The following is a 16,852-nucleotide window of genomic DNA, read 5'->3' as shown; positions in this document are numbered from 1 at the left end:
TCAGGTGGTCTGCCTAAAACATGAGCGTTCCTTTGCTTGTAACAGTGTACAACCGTAAAAGGCAACCCCAGCAGCGTACATATAATTAAGCTGCTTGAAGATTTGGGCGCAGGGTTAAGCCAAAAAACTGCTCACCCTGCACCTGCAAGTCCCGGCGGTGTTAATTACTATTCTCCCTCCAGGTCGCCGTGGATAGTGGGGAAAGATATAATTTGGCTTCCAGCTATTGCTGGTGGCTGAATTAGTGTTTTTATTGTAATTTACGCTCTGTCTTTTGACTGCGCTCAAATTCCTTGCTGAGCGCTGCTATAGCCGTAATTCCTATTATGGCCTATGGTGGCGCGGAGCTGAGTTTAAGACTCCAGCGTTTGTTTTTACAGCACTTCTCGCAGGCCTCCAATTAGATCTGCATGTATGCCATTACACAGCCCTCTCTGTGTATCAGTCTTTCCCTGTTCACATATAAAGGGATACAATAAAGTCTATGAATGTGCCCTGCTCTTGCATCTTGGTGTTTTTAACTTTTTGATGTCCCGCATGGCAGTACATCGGTACCAATGGAGTGAGAAGTAGGATGGGGTGGCTCCTCCTATTGGCTGCCTCCTTTGCCTGTCCATTTTACTGAATGGCTGATTAATTACCATTAGCTCCAGGCTGGAGGTAAAATAATGACCATCTCACTTGTTTTACTGAAGGCTCTAATCTTTGTGAATTGACATTTATTGAGGTATTTACTACACAAGTCGATAATTTATCTCACTAGTCAGTAATTTTACTTTTCCATGCGGTAACCAACCCTAGTGAATTGACAAGATGTTTGGTAAAATCAACGGTTTCTGCATTGCCAAATGCGGTAATGCTTATTGAATTGAGCCCACTGCATGTAGAAATGGTCACATTTACATACTAAGCTACTCCTCTTGTAGCTCTAGAGTCCTAACACTATCTGTAGGTACTTTCTATGGTCCGTGGCTTTCATTATAGAACAAGCTAGTAAATTAATTGGCTCCTCCATACATTTAAAAATTGGTCCTAGACTCTGGAAGGGGCAATAGACTGCCAGCAACGTGACATGAATTTTCAGTGCACTCAGTGAAAAATGGCAGCCCTATATAACTGCATAGTAACGTGGGGCTAGACTGGGAGTACATCTTATAAATGAGAATAGAATGGGGGAATGTGTTAGGGGAGTATATGTGTATGTATGGAGAACATAATGGGAACGCAGCAACATTATATACCCTCAGTCTATAATTGACCCAAGCATTTTCTAAGTTGTTTAGTTATTTAAAGATAAGTAGGTAGCACAGTTTATAATCGAGTGGGTTTTTATTTGAGTATATACAGTACTTAACCACTTCAGCCTACAGCTTCGAAAATCTTATGCATCCAAGCAATGTTCACCTCCCATTCATTCGCTAATAACTTTATCGCTACTTATCAAAATTAATTGATCTATATCTCGTTTTTTCCGCCACTAATTAGGCTTTCTTTAGGTAGTACATTTTGCTAAGAGCCACTTTACTGTAAATACATTTTAACAGGAAGATTAAGATAGAAATGGAAAAAAAACATTATTTCTCAGTTTTTAGCCATTATAGTTTAAAATTAATACATGCTACAGTAATTAAAACCCATGTATTTTATGTGCCCATTTGTCCCGCTTATTACACCATTTAAATTACGTCCCTATCACAATTTATGGCGCCGATATTTTATTTAGAAATAAAGGTGCATTTTTTCAATTTGCGTCCATCACTATTTACAAGCTTATAATTTTAAAAAATGTAATAAGATACTCTCTTGACATGTATATTTAAAAAGTTCAGACCCTTAGGTAACTATTTATGTAGTTTTTTTTTTTTTAATTGTAATTTTTTGTATTATTTTTTTTAATACAAAAATGTATTTGGGTAATTTTAGTTTGGGAGGTAAATAGCCAATTTTAGATGTAAAATAATGTATTTTTTATTCAATACAGGTATGTGGGTGCAGTTTACTATTTGGCCACAAGATGGCCACATTCAAAAAGTTCCTAGATGCGAACGATGTCGCATCTAGGAACTAAAATGAAGAGAAGTTGTTTCCTGGGGGCAGAAATACCACGCTCTCTGATGAGAAAGCGTCGGTATTTCTGCCGGGGACTTGGATCGGTGAATGGGAATTATATTCCCATTCACTGATCGGGGGGGCAGCGGGAGGCAGCGGGGGCGCGCGCGGGCGCGCGCCCGATCGCGCGCACCACACGGCTGCAGCACCACTGCCTATCTGGACGGATATATGCGTCCAGATATGGCGAAGTGGTTAAGTATCTCTTGAAACACAATCTTGGCGTAAGTACCACATACTTTAATTATGATTAAGGCTTTGAACACAGTTGCAAAGGTGACCCATATTTACATCTATGAAATGGCTGATACATTTATTCAACATCCATGTCTAGCTATGCTAAAAGAATAATCAGCTTGGCTTAATCAGCCTTATTTCTTTGGTGGGTGGCATGTATAACTATTTTTAATTATACAAAAGAGGATTACCTTTACCTTTGTTACGTTGTTTATATTGGCATTCACTGCATACGTTAAATATTTGTTTGGGATAATACCATGAGGCACACACAATTCTGTCATTGAACTTCTTTTAATATTTTGCTTGTACATATTCACTTCTTGGAACATGCTTTTATTAAACAGATTAGGGACGGCAGACTCTGGCCCCTTTAATGACCAGAGTCTATTTTTTTCCATTTTTACTGCCTGTGTTCATTGGTTGGTTCACAGGAATCACCTGGTAAGAAGTCAACTGGCCACTTACCCATAGGAGGAAACACAACTGTCACATGACAGCAGCGTCTGCGGATGTGGCAATAGGCTCAGGACGGCGGAAACGCCACATCAGGTATAGACAGCCGCAGATGTGGTGTAGGGGCTGCTCCGTACTGTGCAGTATGTAGCTGTCTATCTTTGGAAGTACTCGAGCGCCCGAAGACTTCAGAAGCTCCCCCTACAGTGACAGAGCGGTCTTCGACCCATCGGCTGGAGACTGATAACGATGGGACCATGAGAGGAACGGGAAGGCTTGATAGGACCCAGAGCCTTCTTTCTCCTTAGGTAAATATCATTTTTTTTTTTTTTAAATATATTTTTTTCACTTCAGATTTCCTTTAACCAGCTCCCAACCACTTAACGCCTATTTGCAGTGGGAGCGTGGCTGCCTGGGGACCGCCTAACGCCGATTGGAGTCAAAGTGCGGTGGGTGGGATTAGCAGGGTGCGTGTGTTCCCTGCGCATCAACACAGCGGGGATCCATCATTAGCCTGCCAGCCACAATCGGAGGTGGCAGGCTGAAATGAAAAAAGGTAAAAAAAAAAAAGTGTACAGCACTGTGGTCTAGCGCATCGCTGTACAGAAAATGGCCCTGTCACTTAACTGGCAGCAGCAATCAGATACCACCAAAAGAAAGCTTTACTGGTGGGAAGAAAAGGAGATGAAATTAATTTGGGTGTTAAGTTGTATCAGTGAGCAATAAACCGTTAAAGATCCGCCATGCAGAATTGTAAAAAAAAAAATCCCTGATCGGGGGAGGGCGGCGTGGGGGTGTTGGATGGGGCATTCCAGGCAATGATTAGCCTGGACTGCCTGGAAAAAAAAATCCACATTTGCAGGTAGATAATTACTTGCTCTACTTACATAGCAGATGTATTGTACTGTCTATGTCTTGATTTCAGAGAATTTAAAATGGTAAATGGAATGAATTTTGTTTGTGGCAGGGGCCATCTTGGTCCCGCAGGCTGAAACTACCCCCCCCCCCCTTCCTCTCCTCCCCATTACTGAGCACAGCGGGGAGGAATAAAGGTAGTGCACACAGACTCCCCTACTAATGGTTCCAAGAGCTGGAGTTTCCATCTATAATCTCTGCACTACCGCTGGCGGTAGTGCAGAGAATATAGACGGGAACTCCAGCGCCTGGAACCATTAGTAGGCGAGTCTGTGCGCGCTGCCTTTATTCCTCCATGCTGCGCTTTGTAATAGTGCGGGGAGGAGATAGCGATGGGGGTGGCGGCTGGAGTGCAGAGAAGGCGCAGACATGGCACACTAGAGGAGGGGGGCCGAGGACGGGTGCTCCCCTCCCTGCAACCACCGAAGGAGACTAGGCGGCCAATGAGAGTGAAGAGAAGTGTGAGCGGGGAGAATGGGGGGGGATAGAGGTTTCCGCCAATGAGGCTGAGTTAGTATGCACTGAAACTTCCTTTCTGCGGCTGTGCGTACGATATAAGAGCCTGTGGGCATGGGGGGAGATGATTTACTGGGAAAAAAGTGCGATTGATTTTAAGCTTTTGAATTTCCTAGATAGCATCAATTTTCTATATTTAACAGCTACTAATAGAGAACTTGTGTTGGATTTTATGCCTAACAGTTACTCTTTAAAAACAAAAGTTTGCCTTCTTAAAACAGAAAGAATTTGCGATAATTCAGGTTGGAGTGAGCTTGAGAAGTCTCCCAGGGCATCACTGCTGAATATATGCAAATTAACCATTGTTACCCTTAGAAGCTAAACACACCTCCAGAAAGTGGATCCGCGATAAACTTTTACTCATTGCATAATTATGTTCCTTTCATACAGTTTATAGGGCATTCCTCAAGCCAAATACTTTTTTGTTTTGTTTTAATACTCTAATTCACTATAAACTAAACAAGCCTCGCCCACAGTTTTTTCAGAGAGCCTTGGCACTGTAGCAAGGGCTTATGGGAGATCAGTCTGGGCAGAAGGAGGAGGTTGTTACTAGCCAGAGATTTCAAAGGCAGAGGAGGAGGAGAGCAGAGTGAATTTGTCACAGGCAGAGAGCTGGAGATGCTATCAGCTTTGCCTGTGTGTAATGTTTACAAACATGACTGCTATCATTGTATCACAGGAAGAAATAATCATGTTCTGTTGAATCTGTTTGCAGCTAGATTTGCTGTGTAAACTATCTAAACTTTAGATAAGATAAATAGGCAAGTTACTTGTTATAGTTTAGTTTTTCGTCACTGGCCCAGAATAAGCATGCAGATCAGATGTTTTGACACCGCTGGCTGCATGCTTGTTACAGGTTGGTAACTTAAAATTAAATTTAACTAAAGCCAAAAGCTCCGAATGACAGCCAGGCAACTGACATTGTTTGTAAGGGAATGAAGGTGGCAGCCTCCATATTCCCCCTCACTTCTCTTAAAAGGACATCCAAGGTGAAAATAAATTGATGATAAAAATTGTATGTATCATCCTCCTCCTAAAAATGACTTCACAATCTGAACCAGGTTTATGGGTGATAAACACCTCTGCATTCAATGTGCACAACATTCACAATGGTTTCACACTGGCTATGGGGGGAATGCATATGTACTACTTATGCATATGTAGGTTCTGTGGAGGCTAATAAAAACAAAAAACGGACATTTACCTGGGGCTTCTATCGGTCCCCTGCAGCTGTCATGTCCCGCGCCATCCTACGATTCTGCATTCCCCACCGCCCGTCCGGTCTAATTATTCATCTAATTAGACGGATACTGCTTGCTCCCGCGCGCATCATCAGGAGCTCACTGCGCATGCACAGTACAAAGTTTTCTTGTACTACGCCTGCACAGTAAGCTCCAGATGACGCATGCGGGAGGGAGCACACGTGTGGCCACGGCTGCGCAGCCGTTGTTTAGTTAGAAGCATAATTAGACCGGGACCGGCGGCGGGGAATGGAGGATTGTAGGAGGACAGAGCAGGACATGACAGCTGCAGGGAGCCCATAGAAGCCCCAGGTAAGTATCAGTTTTTTGTTTTTAATAGCCCCCACAGAACTCCTTTACGTAGTCATTAAACCCAATTTTAACATATCAAAATTAATAGATTTAATTAGAAAACGGAGTGCATACATTTTAAAACAAAATCGAGCAATGCAAAATTATTTGCATCTCACTGACCATACCTACTAGTGACATAACACATCTGGCTTTAGGGCCCTTTTGCACAGGCGGCTGAACTGAGCGCTCAGTGATCGGTTAACAAGCAGCAGCAGGCAGTTGTGAGAGTTTGACAGTCTTTTCACTGCCTATCAACTTATCCTGGAAAAGGGCCCTTATTCTTACAGCAGAGATGTTATTTATTATATGTAACACATATTTCTGTGTACACCTCAAATATACAGTCACAATCAGATATGTATATCTGACTTTAAAAATACAGTGACTGCTTTATTGCAGCAACACGAGTAACTGTTGGTTTATTTCATTTTTGTGGACTGAGCACTGCTATTACTGTATATATGTTATTTATAATGACTATTATCTGAGAAATAGAACATTTTATCATATTTTCTCTTTTAATTAGTGTTTAAATTTTATTAGGATTCAGAGTCTGTGCATTTTTTCCTGACTACAGGTACCCAAAAAATTACTCGTACTCCACAGCTCTGGAAATGATTCCGCGATCATCAACCACTGTTCTCTTCCATGGTTGTCCTGGTCTTTTTGCATTACTGAGTTCACCAATTCTTGCTTGTTTTCTTTCTCAGACTGTTCCAAACTGTAGATTTTGCCACCCATAATATTGTAGCCATTTCTTGGATGGGTTTTTTCTGTTTTCGCGTCTTAAGGATGGCTTCTTTCACCTGCATGGAGAGCTCATTTGACTGCATGTTGTCTGTTCACAACAAAATCTTCTGCATGCATCCGCCAGGCCTTTTAACTGCTTAATTGATAATGACATAATATTGGACTTGCCCGCAGCATTTAAGTCAATTGTCCAATTACTTTTGAGCCCCTGAAATTAAGGTATCGTGTTTAAAAAAATAAAATAAAAAAAAATAGCTTTAGATGCCTCATGTTTTTAAGCAATCGTTTTAAAGTCAGAAATACATATCTGATGGTGACGGAATATCTCTGGTGTGTATACAGGAATTATAAATATATGTATATATATGTATATGCATATATTTAAAATCTCTGCTGTAAGAATAAAGCCTGTGTAGTTGTGTCACTAAAATTCTGCATTGATGCAGGTTTCTGCCAAATTTGTATGCAAATGTTTGCACTCCCTTTGCTCGTGAAATCAATTAATGTGGTGGTATTAAATTTGAGTTTGGAGACTACAAACCGAGTTACACAGTAGTACCGTACTCTACATATGCACTCTCCGTAAGCTGTTTTGAATCCACCGAGTGTTGTGCACTTTGAACGCTAAGGTGGTGTTCTTTACCCATAAACATGGTTCAGATCGTGCATGAAGAATGTGCAATAGAGGAGGAATCCCCTCATTCTCCTGCAGAATACCTGCACATCACTCTCAGATGTAAAGATGGCCATAAATACAGTAAGGTAGCCCTACATCAGGCGACTTTAGCGGCTGATCGACCATCCGTGTTTTTTTTTTTTTTTTTTTTTTAAATGCTGCTTCCCTTGAAATCTAGTGAAGTCAGGAAGCATTTGTTCATAGGTCTGACGTTGTAGTCCGTATAGGTAGCCAGGAATAGGTGCCCTCAGAATAGGTAGCCAGGCATAGGTGCCCCCGGTATGGGTAGCGAAGAATAGGTGCCCCAAAATGGTAGCTTTATCAGGTGCCCCCACCATAGGTAGCCAGTAAAAGGTGCCTGCAATGTAGGTAGCCAGGAATAGTTGCTTGCAGTATAGGTAGCCTAGAATTGGTGCCCACAGTATAGGTAGCTAGGAATAGGTACAGCCAGTATAGTTAGCCAGGGATAGTTGCCACAGTATAGGTAGCCAGGAATAGGTACAGCCAGTAATAGGTGCCAGGAATAGGTTCCTGCAGTATAGGTAGTCAGGAATAGGTACTATCAAACAAAAGTTAGGGTATATAGGAGGAGGGGAACACACCAATGAAAGTGTAGCAAATTCTAATTCTAAAACATAACAAATGTTATTAAAAAGCACAAAATTAAAAATGCACACCAATAAGGGCAGCTGGCTCATCCACATTATGCCAACCACTCACACAAACCATTCATACGGAGACAGCTAATATACTGGTGATCACCATAGAGCCTGTAATGAACGTCCAGCAGTGTCTGTCATCTCAGAGGTTCCAATGCTAAAGGCAGTTCCAAGAGTACAGGGAACAACACAGATCCATGCAGCAACTGCAGTATTCTCCCCAGAATTTTTTTTCCAGCCAGGTGGATTATAAAAGTACCCGGGTGGCATGAAGAAGTAGCCTGGTGGGACGAGATGAGAATACAGGGCTGGTGCTTCTCTGCACAACTCTGCTTACAGCAGAGGAGGAAGTGAGCCGATGACAGCCGGGAGCTCACCAAAACTTGCTGGGTGGAGCACCCGGTTAAAGGGCCTGGGGAGAACACTGAACTGGGTAGTATACAAGTCAGCAGTGATAGCAGCAACATGCAGTTCCTAGCTTATAGGCAAAGAGTGGGTACACAAATGCAGACAATGTCAGTCATTGCGCTGGCATATTCTACCTGTCCCGAAGTACCAGGGTAGCGCGTGGATAACATCCATTGGGCTTGATTCACAAAGCGGTGCTAACTGTTAGCACGCCTGTGAAAACCAGGGATGCTCAAATTCGGATTCGGAAGATACCCGGATAGTTGCAATCCGGATATCTCCCAGTAATGCCGTGCGGGCTGGGCGGGGGGGGGGGGGGGGTCAAGCTTACTTCTCTGACGTCTTCTTCGCTCGTCCCTCGGCGCCTCCCACGATGCGGCCCACGCGCATCACGTGACTACAAACGCTTCCTCCTTCAACCCGGAAGGAGGAAGTGTTTGTAGTCACGTGACCGCCGCGTGGACCGCATCATGGGAGGCGCCGAGGGACGAGCGAAGAAGACGTCAGAGAGGTAAGCTTGACCCCCCCGCCCAGCCCGCACAGCATTACTGGGAGATATCCGAATTGCAACTATCTGGGTATCTTCCGAATCCGAATTTGAGCATCCCTAGTGAAAACCCCCTTAGCATGTCTAAACGAGCTTTTCGCGCGCAAAACTTTATGCGCATAAAACTTTACGCGCGCACTGCACAGAGCGTAGGGCGCTCCACGAGAAGTGCCCATTAAAGCCTATGGGACTTAGTGCGCGCATAGGACTTTGCGCGCAAAACTTTGTGCGCGATCTGATTGAGAAATCCGGTGCTAACCTACTTAGCACCCTGGTTAGCACGTCTAAAGACTTTAGACGTGCTAAGTAGGTTAGCACCGCTTTGTGAATCAAGCCCTATGTGTCTCACACAGAAGAGCCACTGTAAAGCTGGAGGTGAGCGTAATGGTCAATGTGCTCGTTCAGCGCACGCTGTCAAAGCGCCGTCTGTGCTGGTAGCTTGGGGCAAGTCATGCGTCCCAGTCCCCGTGGGGCTGGCAGGTCGAACCACTGCAGCAGGAAGCGGGTGTGTAAAAGCTCATTTAGACACACACACCCACACACAACTCACCTCAGTTGCAGCGGGCCAATCGGATTCTGCGCGCCCACCCACCTCTTCCGCACAGCCACAATGCTGATCAGGGGCAGGGGGAGGAACAGCCTGAACTCCGTAATTGCTGCCCTGCAGCCCACAGAGGGAAGACAAATGTAAACGCATTTTAACAAAAATTAGTCACCAGGTAAAAATCTAAATGGAGTAATAGTAAAACAGTAATAGACTGATATAATCTTGTAAATAAGCTGAGGGGTAAAGGTATGGAGACCAACCCTTCTCGCTAGAAGTTTCTAGTTAGCAAAAAGTCAACTCATTTTGATAGGGCATTGTGGCCCTTTCTGACATTAATCTAACGTAAGGTCAGGATACCCCGGTCCCAAGCAGAAAGAGGGCAGCCACCAAAACCTTGCGCACTGTTATGGTAGCCAGGAATAGGCGCAGCCAGCATAAGTAGCCAGGAATAGGTGCAGCCAGCATATGTAGCCAGGAATAGGTGCAGCCAGTGTAGAAGGCCAGGAATAGGTGCAGCCGGTATAGAGAGCCAGGAATAGGTGCAGCCGGTATAGAGGGCCAGGAATAGGTGCAACCGGTATAGAGGGCCAGGAATAGGCGCAGCCGGTATAGAGGGCCAGGAATAGGCGCAGCCGGTATAGAGGGCCAGGAATAGGCGCAGCCGGTATAGAGGGCCAGGAATAGGCGCAGCCGGTATAGAGGGCCAGGAATAGGCGCAGCCGGTATAGAGGGCCAGGAATAGGCGCAGCCGGTATAGAGGGCCAGGAATAGGCGCAGCCGGTATAGAGGGCCAGGAATAGGCGCAGCCGGTATAGAGGGCCAGGAATAGGCGCAGCCGGTATAGAGGGCCAGGAATAGGCGCAGCCGGTATAGAGGGCCAGGAATAGGCGCAGCCGGTATAGAGGGCCAGGAATAGGCGCAGCCGGTATAGAGGGCCAGGAATAGGCGCAGCCGGTATAGAGGGCCAGGAATAGGCGCAGCCGGTATAGAGGGCCAGGAATAGGCGCAGCCGGTAGAGAGGGCCAGGAATAGGCGCAGCCGGTAGAGAGGGCCAGGAATAGGCGCAGCCGGTAGAGAGGGCCAGGAATAGGCGCAGCCGGTAGACAGGGCCAGGAATAGGCGCAGCCGGTAGAGAGGGCCAGGAATAGGCGCAGCCGGTAGAGAGGGCCAGGAATAGGCGCAGCCGGTAGAGAGGGCCAGGAATAGGCGAAGCCGGTAGAGAGGGCCAGGAATAGGCGAAGCCGGTATAGGTAGCTAGGTGGAAGAGAGGGGAGGCAGCGGCATGCGCTCATATAGCGGCGGGGATAAACAAATGCTCACTTCGCCAGATCCCATGGCGTGTGTACTACTCGCTTCTTCCTGTTCTTGCGTTCCATCTCCCTGTAAAAGTGAGTTGGAATGCAAGAACAGGAAGCAGTAAGAAGTACACACGCAATGGATCCAGTGAAGTGAATATTTGTTTACCCCCGCCGCTGTTCATGCGTGTACCCCTTTCACCCCTGAAACCGGTAAAACGCAGCTGTGCATGGTATGATTACCATGCACAATCCTACCGTGGCAGCCGGCAACCCTGATGAACATTATGCCATTCCTGTATGATCGATATCTTCAATCCTGCTCAATTAGTCAATTCCACATGATATCGTCCAGTTTTCATCAATTGAACACTCTGGGACATACTCGATTCTCTTGATTTGATAAAATGAGCGAATTCTTGATTGTATAGCACCATCACTAGATGTATGGCCACCTTAAGATTGGCTTGCCATTCAGCCATACAAATGGCTGTTTAATTAGTATGTCCTCAATTCAATTTTAATTATTATATCCTCAATTCAATTTTTCCTCTGTTTTTAAGGACCCTGAGTGCTGAATAAAAACAAAATTTGGACTTACCTGGGGCTTCCTCCAGCCCTCCGGAGCCCACGAGGTTCTCCGGTATTCTCTTCTCCCCTCTTCTGGCGGCTCTGGTAATCGGCGACTCTCTGGTGGAGCCCTCCAGCAGGACCAGTAGAAGGTAGAATAGGATGCCGGAGGACCTTGCGGGCTACAGGGGGCTGGAGGAAACCCCAGGCAAGTCCAGATTTCATTTTTATTCAGTGCTCAGGGTCTCTAATTTTTTGGTCAGGTTTTTCAAAGCATTTAAAAACTTCAGTACCTGCTGCAAATTTGAATGCACGGAGGATGCCATCCGCACCCTCCGTGTAGTTCCACCGGGTCCCCGCTGCTCAATCTCCCCCCGGGCCAGCTCTCGACACCACAGCCCCGGGTCAGGCTCTCATGCCTCTTGAAAAATGGCCGCCTGAGCTTGCCGCGGCTGCGCAGTTCGCATAAATGCGAGTGCGGCTGCGCAGCTCTAGGTCCTTCCCCCCCCCCCCCCCCCCCCCATCACGCACAGGAGACTGCCTGTAGCGCGTTAAAAGCCGCGATTAGCGACTATACACAGCAATTTGGGCGCCTGGCATCTCCCACGGTTTATAACCGCCATTTAACAGTTTATAGCTGCTCATGCAACTTTTTACGATAGGAGAGGGTGTGTGTTAAGGTTTAGCACCCCTGGGGGGGAGGTGGGGGCTCGACTTTTTAAGGATGGGCACTACCAGGGGGAGTCTTATATGGCCCATACTCACAGGCTACAATTGTTGCCGCAACCACGTGGCACCCGCGTGTTGCGGCGACAGGTCGCCCGTAAGTATGGCGCGCGCACCCCGAACCGTCGCTGCTGTCGCCAGGCGATTGCCGCAGTGTGTGTGTGTGTGTGTGTGTGTCCGTGTGTATGCGGACTAGCGACAGCAACCTATAGGAATTACACGGAACTTCCGGCGGGGGGGGGTGGGTGGCGGACGGACGTCGGCGACAGCTTCCGTCGCACCAGTAATCCCTATTCCGCAGTGTGTATGCGGAGGGACCCAGCGACGAGCTGTCGCCGGTCTGTCGCGCACACGCTACCGTGTGCTAGCAACAAGGGACAATTGCAGCCCGTGAGTATGGGCCATTAGGCATAGGCATCAGTGTAGGGAGGGTTCTGTGTAGGGCATAGCAAAATAACAAACTACAATATTTTACTATCGTAATTAAGTGGAATAACGGAAGTTTTACAGATCTTCTACTAGCGGCTATGGCATCCTTTTTACTGGGCGCCTTTTTTGCCTGTATAATTTTGTTCCATGTATTTAGCTCAGTTAAAGCCAGGCAATTAGCATGGAAAACAAATCATGACCATTATAATATGCTTCTTAGTTCAGATAACCTATACGCTTTTAAATGAAAATGGAAGAGAGTGCTTTTATTTATACTATGTGTATGTCCACTTTTTTGTAGTAAATGTTTTGTTTGTTTTTTTTATTCCTTTTTGAAAAAAAAGTTACAATAAATGTATTTTTTCCCCATCTTCACAGGCAAAAGAAATCCTCACTAAAGAGTCCAATGTGCAGGATGTAAGATGCCCAGTCACAGTTTGTGGAGATGTCCACGGCCAGTTTCATGACCTCATGGAACTGTTCAGAATTGGAGGGAAATCCCCAGATACCAATTATTTGTTCATGGGTGACTATGTGGACAGAGGCTATTACTCCGTGGAAACAGTGACTCTCCTTGTGGCATTAAAGGTAACAACATTTCTAAAAATGTAATAAATGTGTTTCACTGATGAAAGCTGCCTCACTCTGCCAGAAGTTTGCCTGTGCATGGAAATGTGCCGAATGCTGGGAACACACGTTACGTTTTTTGCGAAGAATCGTTCCAAAAGATGACTTCGATGATAAAGTTCCAACTTTCCGCTCAATTTTGTTCCGCTACATTTCTCATAGAAGTGAATGGAAAAAAAGATAACGAGTGGAAGATAAGAGAATCGAGTAGAAAATCGAATGGCTAATAGATCGCACGCAGAATCGAACGTGAAAAACGTAACTTGTATTCCCAGCATAATATATTCATTAGCCACTTAACGACCAGCTAACGCCGATAGGCAGCGGCTAGTCGTTTGTGGTTTTACATGGTGTCAGTTCACGGAGGGTGTCGCCGTGAATAGCCTGTGAGCCTCCGATCGCGGCTCGCAGGCTGATTGTAAACGCGGGGAAGAAATCCCCGCTGTTTACATCAATACGGCGGTGCTGCGCAGCAGCGCAGTAAAGGAGATCGGCGATCTCCGGCCTCTGATTGGGCAGGGATCGCCGCCGTGATAGGCTGAAGCCTATCAGAGGCGGCGCAGGACGAATCTCCGTCCTGCGCCGCCCATGGAGGGAGAGGGAAGGGGAGGGAGGAATTGCGCTGCGGAGGGTGGCTTTGAGGAGCCGCCCCCTCCCCCGCTCTTCCACACGGAGCGGCGGCGATCAGACCCCCCCCAGCAGGTCATCCCCCTAGTGGGGAAAAAAGGGGGGGGGGGGTCTGATCGCCCTGCCTTTCACACGATCTGTGCTGCGGGCTGGAGAGCCCACGCAGCACAGATCACAGAGAACAGCCCGGTCGTTAAGTGGTTAAGGTGGCATGGCAAGTGACATGTTTGGAAGTGAAACAATATGTTTTACAAACTCTTCATTATTACTATTATTCTTAGTATTGTTGCTAGCCCTGTAAGTTGGCAACGCATTCACATTACAGCTAGTAGTCTGATAACTAGAACACAGTTGCTTTATTGCTGACAGTCACTACTGTCAGTGCTCCAGTAAGTTACTGAGACAAGTTACTGTCACTAGAACGCTAACATAAATATATGTACAGTTCTTTGCTGATTAATATGTCTCTGAGAAGACAATTGCCTGTGTCCCGTAGTCTGCTTATCTTTATGAAGGCATGTAAAACATTTGTACTTCTGTGTTTTTTCAGATTTGTTTTGGTATTAGTTTGCATATGCAGTATTTCAGCACTACTAGTTGTTTGTGCTGTTTTTGCCAAATCTACATCCACTGCTTTTATGTCCTTTCCATGTTAGGTCTTCATGCTTCTATAATGGTGAAATGCTGCATGTAGAATAAATGTAAATGTTATATTTGACCAAAAATAATAATTTGGAAAAGATTTCTAAATTCCTTTCCTGCGATTATTTATTTATTTTGCTGCAGAGGTTACATTATATTCGTCTAAAAGAACATATGCAATGCACAGGAAAAAGTCAGTTCATAATGCAGTATATGCTAGACAGACAGATTGGATGAAAAGCCTGGCAGGTGTCTAAACTTCAGCACCACCTTTTACAATACGTGTAAACATCCTTCTAAAGATGTTTCAGTAAGATTTTTTTTTTTGTTGGATGGCAACTTTTCCTGTCTCACTTCCTGTTGTCTTAAAGAGGAACTGTAAGCACTCTCTCAGCGATGTCCAGTAAAAATGCATAGGACAAACCATTTTTACTCCTGGCAGAGTAACAGTTTTTTTTCTTTATTCCAGCAATTGTAACGGTTATACAGTAAGGGCTTTCGCCACTTTTTTTTTTTTTTTTTTTTTTTGTACTGACGTCATCTGTAGGTGCCCAATGCATGTGTGGAGAGAAGTGCGGTTAGAGAACTAGCTGAAGGAGGCTAAATGTGGTTTGTCTGTACATAGAAACATAATTGAATGGTAGTTGTAGAGCAGTTTTAAGTACAGTAATTGCAACAGGGTAAATTAATGAAAAAAGGGTGGTTTATTGTGATGAATGGGGAATAGAGGAGAAAGCAGAACAGGTCTGTTTCTGAACTGTTAGTATCAAGTTTCAGCCTAGAGGGTGGTGCATAGACATTTGTTGTGTGTTTTATTACTCCCCACTCAGGGCTCATTCACATAAGAGTCGTTTTCGGCCTTTTTTCAAGAGCAGTCGATTTTTAAAATCTCCCCCAAAGTGCTTGTGCAATGAATGTCTATGAGAAGGTTCATATCAGCGCGGTTCATGTGCTGTCCATTAAGGAAAGTGGTGCCTGGACCATTTTTGCGGCGATTTTGCCTCAATGGAAAGTATAGGAAAAACTCAAAATGCTCTTAAAATCGCTTTGTGCAGCGATTGCGTTCGCGTTTTTAAGAATACATACATTGTATGTATTCTTTTCCAGGTCAAAGTTCACTTCCTGACTTGCGTCATGAAGTGAAAAAATGCAATCAGTACGAAAAGAGCTTATTGAAGCGCTTTACAAAAACCGCAGCACCCACCTGACGCCGGAAGGAGAAAAAAAACCCCCTCAAATGCCGGACGCTAAATCGAATGGAACGCAATGTTAACGAGCCCTTTATCTGCAAAAAGCATATACCTTCCCCTCATCTTATGCTTGGTACACGCCATGCAATTTCCTGCCTGATAGATGGGTCGAATTGATTATTTCCGACAGGTCCGATCTGATTTCTGATTGTTTTTCTGATAGATTTTCTGATTACTTCTATGCAAAATCGATCAGAAAACATCAGATCTAACATGTTGGAAATAGATGATTCAACCAGTCTATCTAACGGGAAATTGCATGGTGTGGGTCAGGCTTTAGACAGTTCTAAAACTGTTTACTAAGCGAAGGAAGAAAAATTGGTGCATGGTGTTATAGTTGCACACGGGCATAGGGGCCACAGTCGCAGTGGCCGCATGTGCGACCGGGTCCCCTGAGGGGCCCATTCGTCCTGTGTAAGAGGGCACAGCAGTGGGCGAACGAGCAGCGGCTGAGGGGGTCAAAAACTTCACCGGGATCCACGCGCTGTATGTACTTACGTCTTTCTGTTTTTGCGTTCCATCTCACAGTAACAGTGCCCTTAGGGGGCGCTGTTTTACTGTGAGATGGAACGCAAGAACAGGCAGAAGTACATGCAGCATGTGGGTCCCGGCGAAGTGAGTATTTGATGACTTCCTCAGCCGCTGTGTCTCCCCCTCTGCTTGGCTACCTATACTGGAGCAACAATTCCTAGCTACCTATACTGAGCACCTTTTCCTGGCACCTATACAGAGCAGCTATTCCTGGCTACCTATACTGGGGATGCATATTCCTGGCTACCTATACTGGAGGCGCCTATACCTGGCTACCATACGGGGGGGGGGGGGGGGGGGTAGTGGGGCACATCTGGCTACCATGGTGGGGGTCACATTGTGCACATTTAAGGGGAACCTAAACTGAGAAGGATATGGATTTTTTTTTTATTTTAATATAATATCATTTGCCTGACTCTCCTGCTGATCCTGTGTCTCTAATACTTTTAGGGCCCGTTTCCACTAGCCACCGCTCGCGGATGCACTTCCAGGTCTGCGGGTACGCAGACGAATCCCAGAAGCCACGGCTATGGGATTCACTGCCTCCCATGCGAAAACTGAGGGCAATGTCGGCCGAATCGCTAGGGCAAGCGATTCGGCCGGCGGCGCCATTATTTCCTATGGCAGTTTCCCCCAAGCGATTTGCCTGCTGGGAAACTCTGCGGATTCAGCCCGTTTCCGCGCAGGTGGAAACGGGCCCTTAGCCACAGCCCCCTCAACAAGCATGCAGATCAGGTGCT

The 16,852-nt window shown here is 45.7% G+C and overlaps 1 protein-coding gene across 1 annotated transcript in view; it reads left to right on the top strand.

Moving 5' to 3' along the window:
- Positions 1-16,852, top strand: part of PPP2CB (protein phosphatase 2 catalytic subunit beta) — a 52,793-nt gene that overhangs the window by 16,896 nt on the left and 19,045 nt on the right. The window contains exon 2 of the mRNA XM_068233703.1: positions 12,814-13,023. Within this exon, the coding sequence (XP_068089804.1) occupies positions 12,814-13,023 (210 nt within the window). The remainder of the gene's footprint in view (positions 1-12,813; positions 13,024-16,852) is intronic.

This window comes from Hyperolius riggenbachi, chromosome 1 (genome assembly GCF_040937935.1).
Source record: "Hyperolius riggenbachi isolate aHypRig1 chromosome 1, aHypRig1.pri, whole genome shotgun sequence".
NCBI lineage: Eukaryota > Metazoa > Chordata > Amphibia > Anura > Hyperoliidae > Hyperolius > Hyperolius riggenbachi.
This window is presented reverse-complemented; position numbering and strand designations above follow the sequence as displayed.